This window comes from Pieris rapae, chromosome 17 (genome assembly GCF_905147795.1).
Source record: "Pieris rapae chromosome 17, ilPieRapa1.1, whole genome shotgun sequence".
Classification (NCBI taxonomy): Eukaryota; Metazoa; Arthropoda; class Insecta; order Lepidoptera; family Pieridae; genus Pieris; species Pieris rapae.
Window position 1 is genome coordinate 5163940 of NC_059525.1, and position 12055 is coordinate 5175994.

The 12055-nt window shown below is 33.9% G+C and overlaps 1 protein-coding gene across 1 annotated transcript in view; it reads left to right on the forward strand.

Moving 5' to 3' along the window:
• The window catches only part of LOC110995679 (C3 and PZP-like alpha-2-macroglobulin domain-containing protein 8), a 147325-nt gene that overhangs the window by 59264 nt on the left and 76006 nt on the right, over positions 1–12055 (forward strand). Inside the window, exon 3 of the mRNA XM_045631886.1 lies at positions 10571–10749. Within this exon, the coding sequence (XP_045487842.1) occupies positions 10571–10749 (179 nt within the window). The remainder of the gene's footprint in view (positions 1–10570; positions 10750–12055) is intronic.

The following is a 12055-nucleotide window of genomic DNA, read 5'->3' on the forward strand; positions in this document are numbered from 1 at the left end:
TCTAAAACGCTGACTATTGCCAATAAAGTCACGAACAGAAGGCTTTGTGTCGTTTAATATTAAACGGTTTTTAAATAAGGACGCAGCTGAGATATTTTAATAAAAATGTTATAGTTTTTTTTTTCTCATTAAACCTCTTTAGGATCATTTAAATTTTTGGAACGAAGTTCCTTATCGCGCGTTGTGAAAAGTGGCTAGTCGGAAAATTCTTTAAATAATTCTTACGAAAAGATGTCACGACACTTTTTGCTATAGTTGTTGTAATTCACCGGTTCTCGACCGATCACGAGGTTGTTACGAAGTACTTAGATGGGTGACCGCCTGGGAACACCTCGTAATGTAGTCTTTTTTTCTTTTCCTAGGGATAAGAAATAAAAACAACAAAATATAATACTACCATCGATGCAGTTTTTTCAAGACATAAAATAGAATCAAAAACATATGTTTCCTACTTCAATTACCACAAGCCAATTATTACTAAAGCCTATTCCATCTGGGTGTCCCTTGACACCTCTCAAGTTTTTAAAAATATAATTATAAATATGGTAATATTATAAATAATATAATTATAGCCGTTTAATTGAGATACTTTTACATTTATTCCTTTTTCCGTTTTTATGGAAACTATGTTCCCGTTTTTGGCAAAGGCCTCCTTTAAATCCCGCCATTCCTCTCTGCAGTGTGCCACTTTCTGGCATGTAACGCTTTCTGTTTGCTTAACTTAGACCAAGTATTCACCCTATACGTAGTCTTCTTCTTTATCGTACCTTGGTCACCAGTTAGGTAGTTCCTGCTTCACCTTTCTGTTCCTCTTACTATGTACCCCGCCGATTTCACTACCTTATCTATGTTTATTGTAACGTGCATATATGATCTTCTTAAAGCTGTATTTCTTCCCTATCAAACATCGTTCCGTCAATGTTTGATACACCTGTAGCTTTGTATGCTGCTCTTTAGTGGGCGCCCAAGTTTGAAATCCATATTTTAGAAGTGTCTAAAATTGTGTCGCATTTTGTTTTATAGAACAGGGGGCAAACGGATAGGAGGCTCACCTGATGTTAAGTGATACCGCCGCCCATGGGCACTCCCAATGGAAGAGAGCTCGCGAGTGCGTTGCCGGCCTTTTAATTACCATGCTAGTTTTCTTTATTTCATGACTTCTTCAAGCACCCAAAAGTTATTGCATGCTTTTGTGTCGATATCTCTCATTGGTAAAGTTATAATATATTTTGTATTATATAATTCGACGCACGCTGGGTAAATATAATTTTAACGATCTAATTTACATTAAATGTACCCAACAACAGAAAATTAAGAAGTGGAATTATGCTGAACATTATACAACTTTAAAATACACCAAAACAATTCTCATGAGCATAGTTAAGATGTCGTTAAGCCAATGACTCTACGGAACAAAATAATCCCTCGACCATTGTTTGCAAGCCCTTTGAAGAATGATTATAGTCAAAGTTTCTGGGCCGTCATAAAATTTTAGGGTGCCGCGCCCTTTAAATGAGACCAGTTTTGGTATTTCCAGGGTTTATTTATAACAAAAGTCGCTAACTAATACTGTTAAGGTAACATCAAATTTCCTTGACGTTTCATAACATACTAATCTGACAGAACGTATGAACGAACATAAATAAAATTGTAAATCTAAAGAATAGCTCTGGTTTTCTTAAAAATTTATCTGAGATGTTGGTTTTTGTATTTGTTTTAGTCTACATTGTAATCTGTATTTTATTAGGAGACCCTAGTAAGGACTACGGTTGCCTAGAAGAGATCGTTTTTTAGCTATACTTTCGCCCGTTGCTTACTTAATAATCTATAATAAGCTGTAAAAAGTCAAGTGACGTGTAGCAGTGGGGTATACTGGACTAAACTGGTTTTCAGGCTATATAAGCACGGCGCGCTGTATGGTCGGGCGCACTTCTTCGACGCTCGCACTAGATATAGGACGTTACTATTGTTGTTGAATTTGTGGTTAATTTCGTGTAATTTAATTTGGTTATGTTTAGTCATTTTATTTGTTAATTTCTTACTCTATGTTATCTGATAATATATATACTAATCAAATAAAAGTTCACAACTTCAGGGGACACATGTTTAAGCCACTTGGCCAAGGTTAAGACCACTCATATTCGATCGAATCGTTTGTCCACTCGTGAATTAATCTATAGTTAAATGCACACACAATGCCACCAACCCACCAAAGTAATTAGTAATTACATATAAAGTTCTCGTCTGCGGCCGTAGAGTTGGTGTACGCGGTATAAAACAATGTTTTAAATAATAATAATATTTCATTTTGTATAACAATTTTCAAACCAATAATTAGGCTTTTTGATTTCCCATTTTAGTTACAAGTCAATTCAATTTTTAATTAAAATTTCAATTTAAAAATACTGTAACAAGATTTGGTTGTTATATTTTTTCTACAGCCGTTTCTAATTATTTACCAACTGTCGTCCCAGACGCTTGCTTAAGGCAAGGATAAATTTTTATCAAACAATAATTGTATCACTGAACGCAGGAGTCTTATAAGATGATAATGACAATGATATCTACTAATATTATAAATGCGAAAGTAACTCTGTCTGTCTGTCTGTCTGTTACCTTTTCACGCCTAAACCGCTGAACCGATTTTGATGAATTTTGGTATAGAGATAGATGGAACCTTGGGAAAGGACATAGGGTACTTTTTATCCAGATCCCGATCCCGATCCCGGAATTATACGGGTGGAAACGCAGAGTGCAGTTGTGTATCGTATATCCCTACTAAATGAATTTTGGTATAGAGATAGATGGAACCTTGGAAAAGGACAAAGGCAACCTTTTATCCCGATCCCGATCCCGTAATTATGCGAGTGATAGATAACGCAGGGTGCAGTTATGTATCGTATATGCCTACTAAATGAATTTTGGTATAGAGATAGATGGAACCTTGGGGAAAGACATAGACAGTCTGTCTGTTTCGTTTTCACGCCTAAACCGCTGAACCGATTTTGATGAATTTTGGTATAGAGATAGATGGAACCTTGGGAAAGGACATCTTTACTTTTTATCCCGATCCCGATCCCGGAATTATGCGGGTGAAAACGCGGGGTGCAGTTATGTATCGCATAATTCAAATACTCCTAGCCAGCTTTTAGAATACTTTCTGCCTGACATGTCCATCAGGCCCATCGGCCTATACACTATGAATGTGTGAGCGTGACGATGCATGGTGTGGTGTGGCGGGGCTGGCGGGCGCGGGCGCGCTGCGCGGCGCGGCGGCAAAGACGTGCGGGGGACGCGGATGGCTCGGTGGGAGGAGTGTAGATCACAAAGTATGCTTACCCGAACGGGCAGACACGTGAGGGCAGACGTCGTTGGCGGACGCATGCGATATCTACAATTTTGAGCTGCAACGTATTCGCTTTCTTTACGTTTTCATTTAGACAGACTCTGCCGGTAATTACTAGAGGCACGCCGGCAGATGAAATAAATGCATGTTTAAAAGCGTCTCCATTATGGGTGCATGTAAAAATTTTTTGTCTGACTACAAATATGCGAGTACAACTGCACAGTGATACACAATTGGTGCAATATGCGGATGCTCTTCTGAAAATCGGAGAAGACCGTATGGAAACAAATAGTGACGGAATGATTACATTGAATCGTGAATTTTGTAATGTTGTCTGTAACATGGATGACTTAAAGAATAACGTCTATCCCGATCTTGCAACCAATATGAAGAACAGACAATGGCTGTGCGAAAGGGCAATTTTAGCACCGACAAACGAAGTAGTGGGGCAGATCAACGAACAAATCATGTCAGATGTGGAAGGTGATTTTGTTGAGTATCTGTCCGTAGACAATGTCATGGACACTGACCAAGTGACATCGTTCCCTGTAGAATTTCTTAACTCCTTAGAATTATCGGGGGTGCCTTCCCATAAGTTGAGGCTAAAAGTAGGTGTCCCGGTCCTGTTGATGCGAAATCTTGACGCACCAAGAATGTGTAATGGCACACCTCTACAAATTACACACCTGGGACGCAATATTGTGAGAGCAATAATTATGACAGGAACAGCAAAGGGAGAAGAAGTGTTAATTCCCCGTATTCCAATAATCCCTACCGATTTGCCATTCCAATTCAAAAGAGTACAATTTCCCCTGAAAGCAGCATTCGCTATGACGATAAACAAAGCTCAAGGACAGACACTCAAAGTAGCTGGTGTTCATTTAGAAAAAAACTGTTTCTCCCATGGGCAACTGTATGTGGCGTGCTCACGAGTATCGAGTCCACAAAACCTACATGTTTTGACCAAAGAAGGAAAAACAAAAAATGTCGTATACAAAAACGTATTAAACTAAGTTAAGTCAGGGATCAGGGTCAGGAAAAGTCTACCTATGTTAATCTCAATAATTCAATGTGCCGGCTTCATTAGAATCGTTTCATTATAGTTTCAGAGCCTATTCAGTCCAAACAAATTTACACGAAGTAGTAGTTCTACGCAGACGAAGTCGCGGGTAACAGCTAGTATCTAATATATGGAAATAAATGATGATAGTTTAAACACTAATTAGTCAAAATTTACATTTTTTCAAATACAATTGAAATAGAACTGCTTCCTTTTATCTCTAATACAGCGCTATCGGCGAATTTATTTGAAATGGATTGCAATGAATTATTTAATACCGTAAATAATTAACATCTTTGTACTTTAGAGCAAAATTTATGCAGCTGCTTAAATTACTTTTGCAAATTTACATTGAATAGATAAATAAAAAATATATTTAAATCAAATAAGGGTAGAATTGTTTTCAAATTTAATATTGTTTTAATTTTAATTTTTAAATGCAACATTCCTTAGAAACTACATTTTTTCTCCGAGCTCCTTTTCAAATTCCCACTTCCACGAAAAGGTCAATGTTATTTTCTAATTAATTTGAAGGCAATTTTCATAAAAATCATTTTTAAAGTTAATTTCAGCCACGCTAAGCAGACATCATTAATAATAATAATTTTATATAAAGAGTCTCTCCTTTCTACAATTTCCCATACCGGCTTTAAGAAACATAGGTAATGGGAAATAAGATGAGACATTAAGATCACAAATACATTACGATATCCTGTTTATAAATTATAATGTCCCGCTTTTTTTATAGAACAGGGCGCAAACGGGCAGGAGGCTCACCTGATGTTAAGTGATACTTAGTGTAGTGTAGTAAATGTTCTTAGTCTTCGGGGCTTGGCACATTCGTTGGTGTATAATACTGCTGCATAATTTTGAGAAGTTAGTAATGAAAATAATTAGCAAGATGTATATCAGTATAATATGTATTGTATAATACATATTGTAATTAATGGTAGGCGCAATAAGACATTCCAAAATAATCTTATCCATAATACGCCTTAGAAAAACACGAGTATAAATTGAGTACTGAAAACTCGGTAGCTCATTACATCTTAATGAATTATTCATCTCGCCCGACCCAGTGGCCTCAGTCTTCGGGGTGATAGTTCACTTTTGTAGGGCGAATCAACAAAATCTTCGCTTGATTGAGCCTTTTATGCTTCAGAACACGCAGTTACGAGTTTCAATGTGAATTTTAAAAGTGACCTCTAGAAATTTCTTTGGAATAACTTTCATCAAAGTTTTATATTTGCCGATTGCTAAAAAAGATACTGGGGAGCTCATAATTAAATAAACCCACTTGTTTTAACTTATGTATAGAATTTCCACCTTAATAATATAAATGAGGAGTACGTTTCAGTTGATAGTTGCTGTCAGAGCTGGTTAGTATATTAATCTCTAATATCGTAAACATTATTTTAAATCCATTACGTAGTAGTCCATAGTTAATTTAATATAAAAGTAGTCTTATAAATTGAATTAACTTAAATGCTAATATTGGTGGAATAAGAGTAATCAAGGATTACATGTTTTGGTTGAAATGTTTGTGCTTAGATAGTCAGTCAGGCGTTAAGACTAGTAACCCTTGCTTAAGAGCAAACTAAGCTTTGGGCTACCATTAGAGTATACCTATATATGTAAAACATATATTACAAATAGAGGATATATAAATTATACTTCCCTACTTCTGTTTCACTGACCATTACTACAGTCTACTAAACTCATTGCATAAATTACCAATTCGTAACCGTATATACCCAGGTAAAGTTAGCGTTGCCTAAATAAACACTTAAGAAAACGGAATGAGTTGGAAGTCCCTACTTTCCTAAGTTATTTAGCATTCACCCATTGACTTTGTGGTCTATGTTTGAAAGCCCGGAAGATTTAACACGAATAATATTAATCGAATTCCAAAACATAGGTTTATTATTTTTTCAAATTTCGAATTGCAAAAAAACATAAAGAATGAGATTCTGCGGCGAAGGGATTTACATAAATGAAACAACTTTGTTAGAAGCTGTAAACTGACTTTAATGGTTAAAAACATAAAGTGTATTACAGTGGGGTTGTGACAATGTGCCGGATTGATAAGCATTTAATACAATATGTTGTTCCTAAAGGCTGAACAAAAACATTAAGACAACCCAATATAATATTAGTTTTTGTCAATTGCATCATACGCCGCCCTCTTGATTTCGTCAATATCGCTACGACGATGGCAAGAGGCCGGATAGGATATATTTGATCCCTTGGCAGAGCAGGCGGGAAATTATAAATCTCTTAAATATTAGTGTCTTTCCTCCCACTTTGATTTTGTTCCGTTTTGATTAGTGCCTCTTGCGCCATGGGGTTCATGTGCTAAGGCGATGACTAAAGATTTAAGTTGTTGTCGGGTAGATAGTACCGGTTACCACAGTTCTGTAGCTTTCCTTGCTAAACGAATAAGTATCGCAATACATTGAGAAAATGCTGCCAGTATTAAAAGTAGCAGTGCATAAAGACCATACTTTTAGTTTTCTATTTATACATTTAAATAATCTTTGATATTTGTAGGTTAAGAATATTGTTCATATGTACACTTTATTTGAGTATTAACGAAATATAACTTTAAATATTAATATTTTAAATAAGCATTTAATATAATACTAATGATGGTTTATTTATGTAAGTTAATCATTAACAACACTGGTCTAAATATAGTTTATATTTAGATAAAAACGGATTTGTATATATAATCAAATGTTAAAGATAAATAACTCACGTTCAGATTTCCCCTGTTCTCGTCAGCCTCTAAAGGGAAAATTAATAATCTAATTTTTCCTTCATAACGCGTTTTTACCGTTTTATACGGTTTTTATTTTCTCTAACTCTAATATTAGCCCGAATCTCGCACAATCAAGATATACTCAAACCCTAATATATTCGAGTATCGGTGTAAGCCAGTTGGAAAAGGGTCGTTTTTCTCCGCTGATATTAGATATTATCTAACCGATTTATTTTATATTTATTGTTCGGTTTATCCGTATAGGTTGCTTTCAGAGCACGAGCAGAAATGTTAAGTTCCAATCTTACCAAATGGGCCTGAGTTATTTTTATTGATTTTTTTTCACACAAGAAAATGCGATAATTTGAAATGCGTACTTTAATGTTGATTGAAGATCAAAATTATCAAACAATAAAAACAAAAATATAATCTTATTCAAGTATATTGAATTCAAAGTATTTTATTTGACATTCAAAATATGAACGTGTGTGTATATATCCCTCTAAGGTAACATATGAGTATACCATATATGAAGCAACGAGTTAGCCCTTTGGCTATGGAGCGTTTTATTCTACGGTTTAAAATTAAAGACTTATAAACATAACAGACGTCTAATACATTCAAAAAAGTTAATTTGGAAGTGAGCCGGTACCATCGCCCGCGTTTGTGATGACGGAGGTAATAGGGACCCTAGCCTAAAAGCGACGTGGAAATAAAAATAGAGGACGCCTACCAGATTCCTGGAAAGAAGAAATAAAAGAGATAGCATTATTTAAAAATTGGTAGGGATGATCAGAGACAAATGGAAGGATTCGGAGGAAGCCTTCATTTGGTCGGTGATCGTGTACTAACATTAAAAATAATTATAACATAAACCTAATGTAAGCCTTATTAAAGTACTCAAATATATTTTTTGTATTTAAATTAGACAAGGCTATTATTACCATAGTTAAATAATATAAACATGAATAAATTATAATGGTAAAACACTAGTAAATAAACCATATAAAATTGTTATTCATCGCCATTATTAAACTTTCTTTCCACAGCTAATTCATTTAATACAATTCACATTTACGTAAATAATGAAAGTTTAAAACATTTATTCGCAATGGCAATTCTTTTCCAAACAAAAAATGCTGCACTTGACTAAAGCAATCTTTCTCAAGGGACCAGTATCGATTATGGAGAGAGTTGGCAAGTATCCATTTTGTGAATTGCTAACGTTGAAAAATATTGTTCAGCTTGTGATGCCAAATTTAATTTTGTGTTCGCGATTGATTTTTGGTTTTCCTGCATTTTAATCCACTCAATTACGGAAATGGAAAGGTATTTTGTTTCGTTACTATTACGAAATTGTTCATCGTTATTTGTTGAGTGTCTGTTTTATTATTAACTGTTAAATATAGAGTATATTTAATTATAAAGACAATACATAATGTATACAATAGTGTTCAAAGAACCTACGCTATTATACGTTACACCTGTTAAGAGAACATTTAGGAACCATAATTTCATCTAAATAATGATGTGATATTCTTCTTAATATAGTCAACAATTTTTTACAGAGACAATCAAAAATTATTATTTTATTAGAGACCTACTATTATCATTGAAGCTATATATTAGTTTAAGTTTATGAAACTTCCTTTTTTTTGACTTTGTAAAGCTAAACGAGGTTAATGAGTCCTACTTCACCCAAAGTAATAATTTGTGTTTACGCTATTGAAAAGTACGCATTTCGCTTGATTGTCATTCGTCAATAGAATCTGTAGTGCGCACTCTTTTCATTCTCACCTCCGCGAACTAATACAATGTAGATTACAGGTTTCGAATTTGATTACCATGGCCACGCTATTATATAAATAGTAAAAATAAATAAGTTAAAACATCGCAATTATCAAATAGTCCTTAATACGTTTTATGTCGGATAATGAAATGCATTTACTTATAAGTGTTTTGGACATAAAAAGCCCTGAAGGATGAAATCCCTAGAGCCACGAGTAGGATTTAACCCTCGTCAAAGTGTGACGTTAACCACCCTTAGAAGAAATAGGAACTTTCAATTTGTCATAGATCTTTGGACTTTTCGAGGACTCTATTTTATTTTAGGTTAAGATGCTTAGTTTATAACATTATTAGTTCTGCGTTGTTGGGAGAAAACGTCACGTATCTTATACCAAATAGAATATAAGGAAATTGCTATATTTATTTTGTAGCGCTTAAGGCAGAACACATGTTATAGAATTAAATGCTGAATGTATGGTTCATTCATGCTTTATTAGAGAATAAATTGACTTAAGCTGCATTTCATTTTAAATGGAGAATATGCAACAGAAACCATAAAGAAGACGGTTTTTTAACCTTTTAAACGCATTAGTCCCATCGTGTCAAGTTAAATATTTCTTACGCGATGATAAAAAGACAAAAGTGTGTAAATAATAAATAAATAATATACAATTAATCTAAATCTACATTCCACTACAAGATCAAGTGAAAGAAACGTAATTTGTGCAAATTATTCTAATACACCCTAATATTTTATAATGAAATAATTTATATATAATTGACCTAAATAGGTATCGTTCACTTTAAGTGCGAAAACATGAACGGAACTTCTAAATTGTGAGCAAATAAGAGAGTGTAGATCAAACAAAATCCACTATTTCCGTTGCAAATTGAGAATACAACAATTTTCTACGTGTCCATACGATTTGTCGCACTGCAGCGCGTTTCCTGGTATTTTTCCGCAAACACTTTATTTATTATATTTAAATTTTCCTAAACTCGTACTAGATTTGATTTTATGGACAATTTTCACACTGCGAAACTATTTTGCGTTTTGGTTTGATATTTACTTCGCCATTAAAACACCGTACCTAATAAAATTAAAAATAATATGGATTTTATATGTTACCTATATAATTGGTAATGAACCATGTCCAAGTTGTAAGGCACGGGATCAGTGAAGAGCAGTTTAATTTTAAACTATATAATTATAAATTCTGATAAATAAACCAGTTTCAATGAGGTGTTTTTTTCAATAAGCATTTATCGAATTGATCGGGGATTGGGATACTTATAGAGATATTTATAGACATTATTATTTATTAAAAGAGCTACAAACTAGACTAAACTAGTGGGGTGAGATGAGATTGGGATAAGAGTCGCGGCTGGTACGACGTCTGAATGCGAACTAACTTAAGTGGATATAATAAAATTTAATGAAAATGAATACACAAGTAAATCGTGTTATCAGGTGAGCCTCCTGCCCGTTTGCCTCCTGATCTATAAAAAAGAAGTGTTGCATGGTGTCATATACATTGCAATTACCTGTACGGTTGTATACCGTACAAGCACAGTTCAAGGACATACTACATAGTTCCCGTCTCTCTTGTTACAGTGGCTTCTCAGTGGTAGCCCCAGAGGTAGCAGTACCAGGCAAGACAACAGCAGTGCTTGTCACACTTCACGGCAGAGAGGGTGCTGAATTGGATCCCCTAAATGTCACTGTCAAGTTGGAAACTCAAGACATTCATAATGACGTTAAATTACTGATGACAGCCAGTCAAATGATAACAGGTAAGATTTTTGCTTTCCGAGCTTAAAGACGTAAAAATTAATATAGTTGCGTTTGTGATTCGTTATAGTTTTAATGCTAATCACAAATGACACAATTTCACATAACATTTACTTTTGATATTCGTGACCCTCAATTGCGGACCAGTTTATAAAGATTTGAGTTTGTTTAATTATATACATACCGACAATTAACCTCAAGTCTATAAATGCACTCAAAACAGTTTATTCAAATCAGTTTTATCACTAATATTGAATATATATATATATAAATTATTAGTAAATAATAACTTATTAGTATCACCGTCGTATATGAAATTGATTTAATAAAAACACCAAAATAATATTTATTTATTCACAGTGTTTAATTGTACCCTTACGAAATACGTGTTCTACATATAAAAATACTAGAATATACAACTTGAACATAGTTATAAATTTTCATACCACCTAGAACAAACTTCATGCTGTAGGTGTCGGTGTTCGCGCGTATCGTAAAAATTCACTCTCATCATTTTTCTCCATCGCGCCAAAAGAAGTATAACTTCAAAAGTCAAACAAAACTGAATACTTATTTAACAGTTTTATTTAAATCTTTATTATGAGAATTGAGAGAGCTCTTGGCCTAGGTGTTGCCGTATTCAGTTCCCAAAAAAATGCCATAAAATTATTATTTTAAAGAGTATTTGGACTTATTCCATAAAATATAATAATAATTAGGAATATTGTTACAACATAATTAAGAAAGCAGCCATAAATTTAGGAAATCTCCTGGGTCTGCGTGACAAATTTAAGGTAAATGCTGTTTGGAATTAAACTTTACTACCATTTGAAAAGTTTACTACCATTGAATTATATGGCCCTTGAGCATTCGCACTTGAGGCAAAATATATTGACTTCATTTTAGAGAGTTTGTGAAAGCTTTCTTTTGTCGAGATTATACACAACAAATGTATTGAATAAAAGAATTACGAAGCATGACACATTTCCTAAATAAATTTCCTTGACAAATTAGTCGTATAACGTATATATACATGTATCTAAATTTTGGATTTCTTTCTTTCTCAGCTTAAACCAGCTTTGTTACACTTTGATCGCGTTTAAAACCTAAATGTATACCAAACTTTCTTTGTATTATTCATAGGTTACCTATGATACCTTGATGATCTTTTTACCAAAATAAACGTATTCTATTTTATTTTTATTTTCTTGTTGTGACAAAGATAACATCGATCAAACATTGACAAAAAAGCCGAAATAGAGAGGAGGTTTTTTTTGTTTCTCCTGGAAGTCGAAACCAGAACCAGAC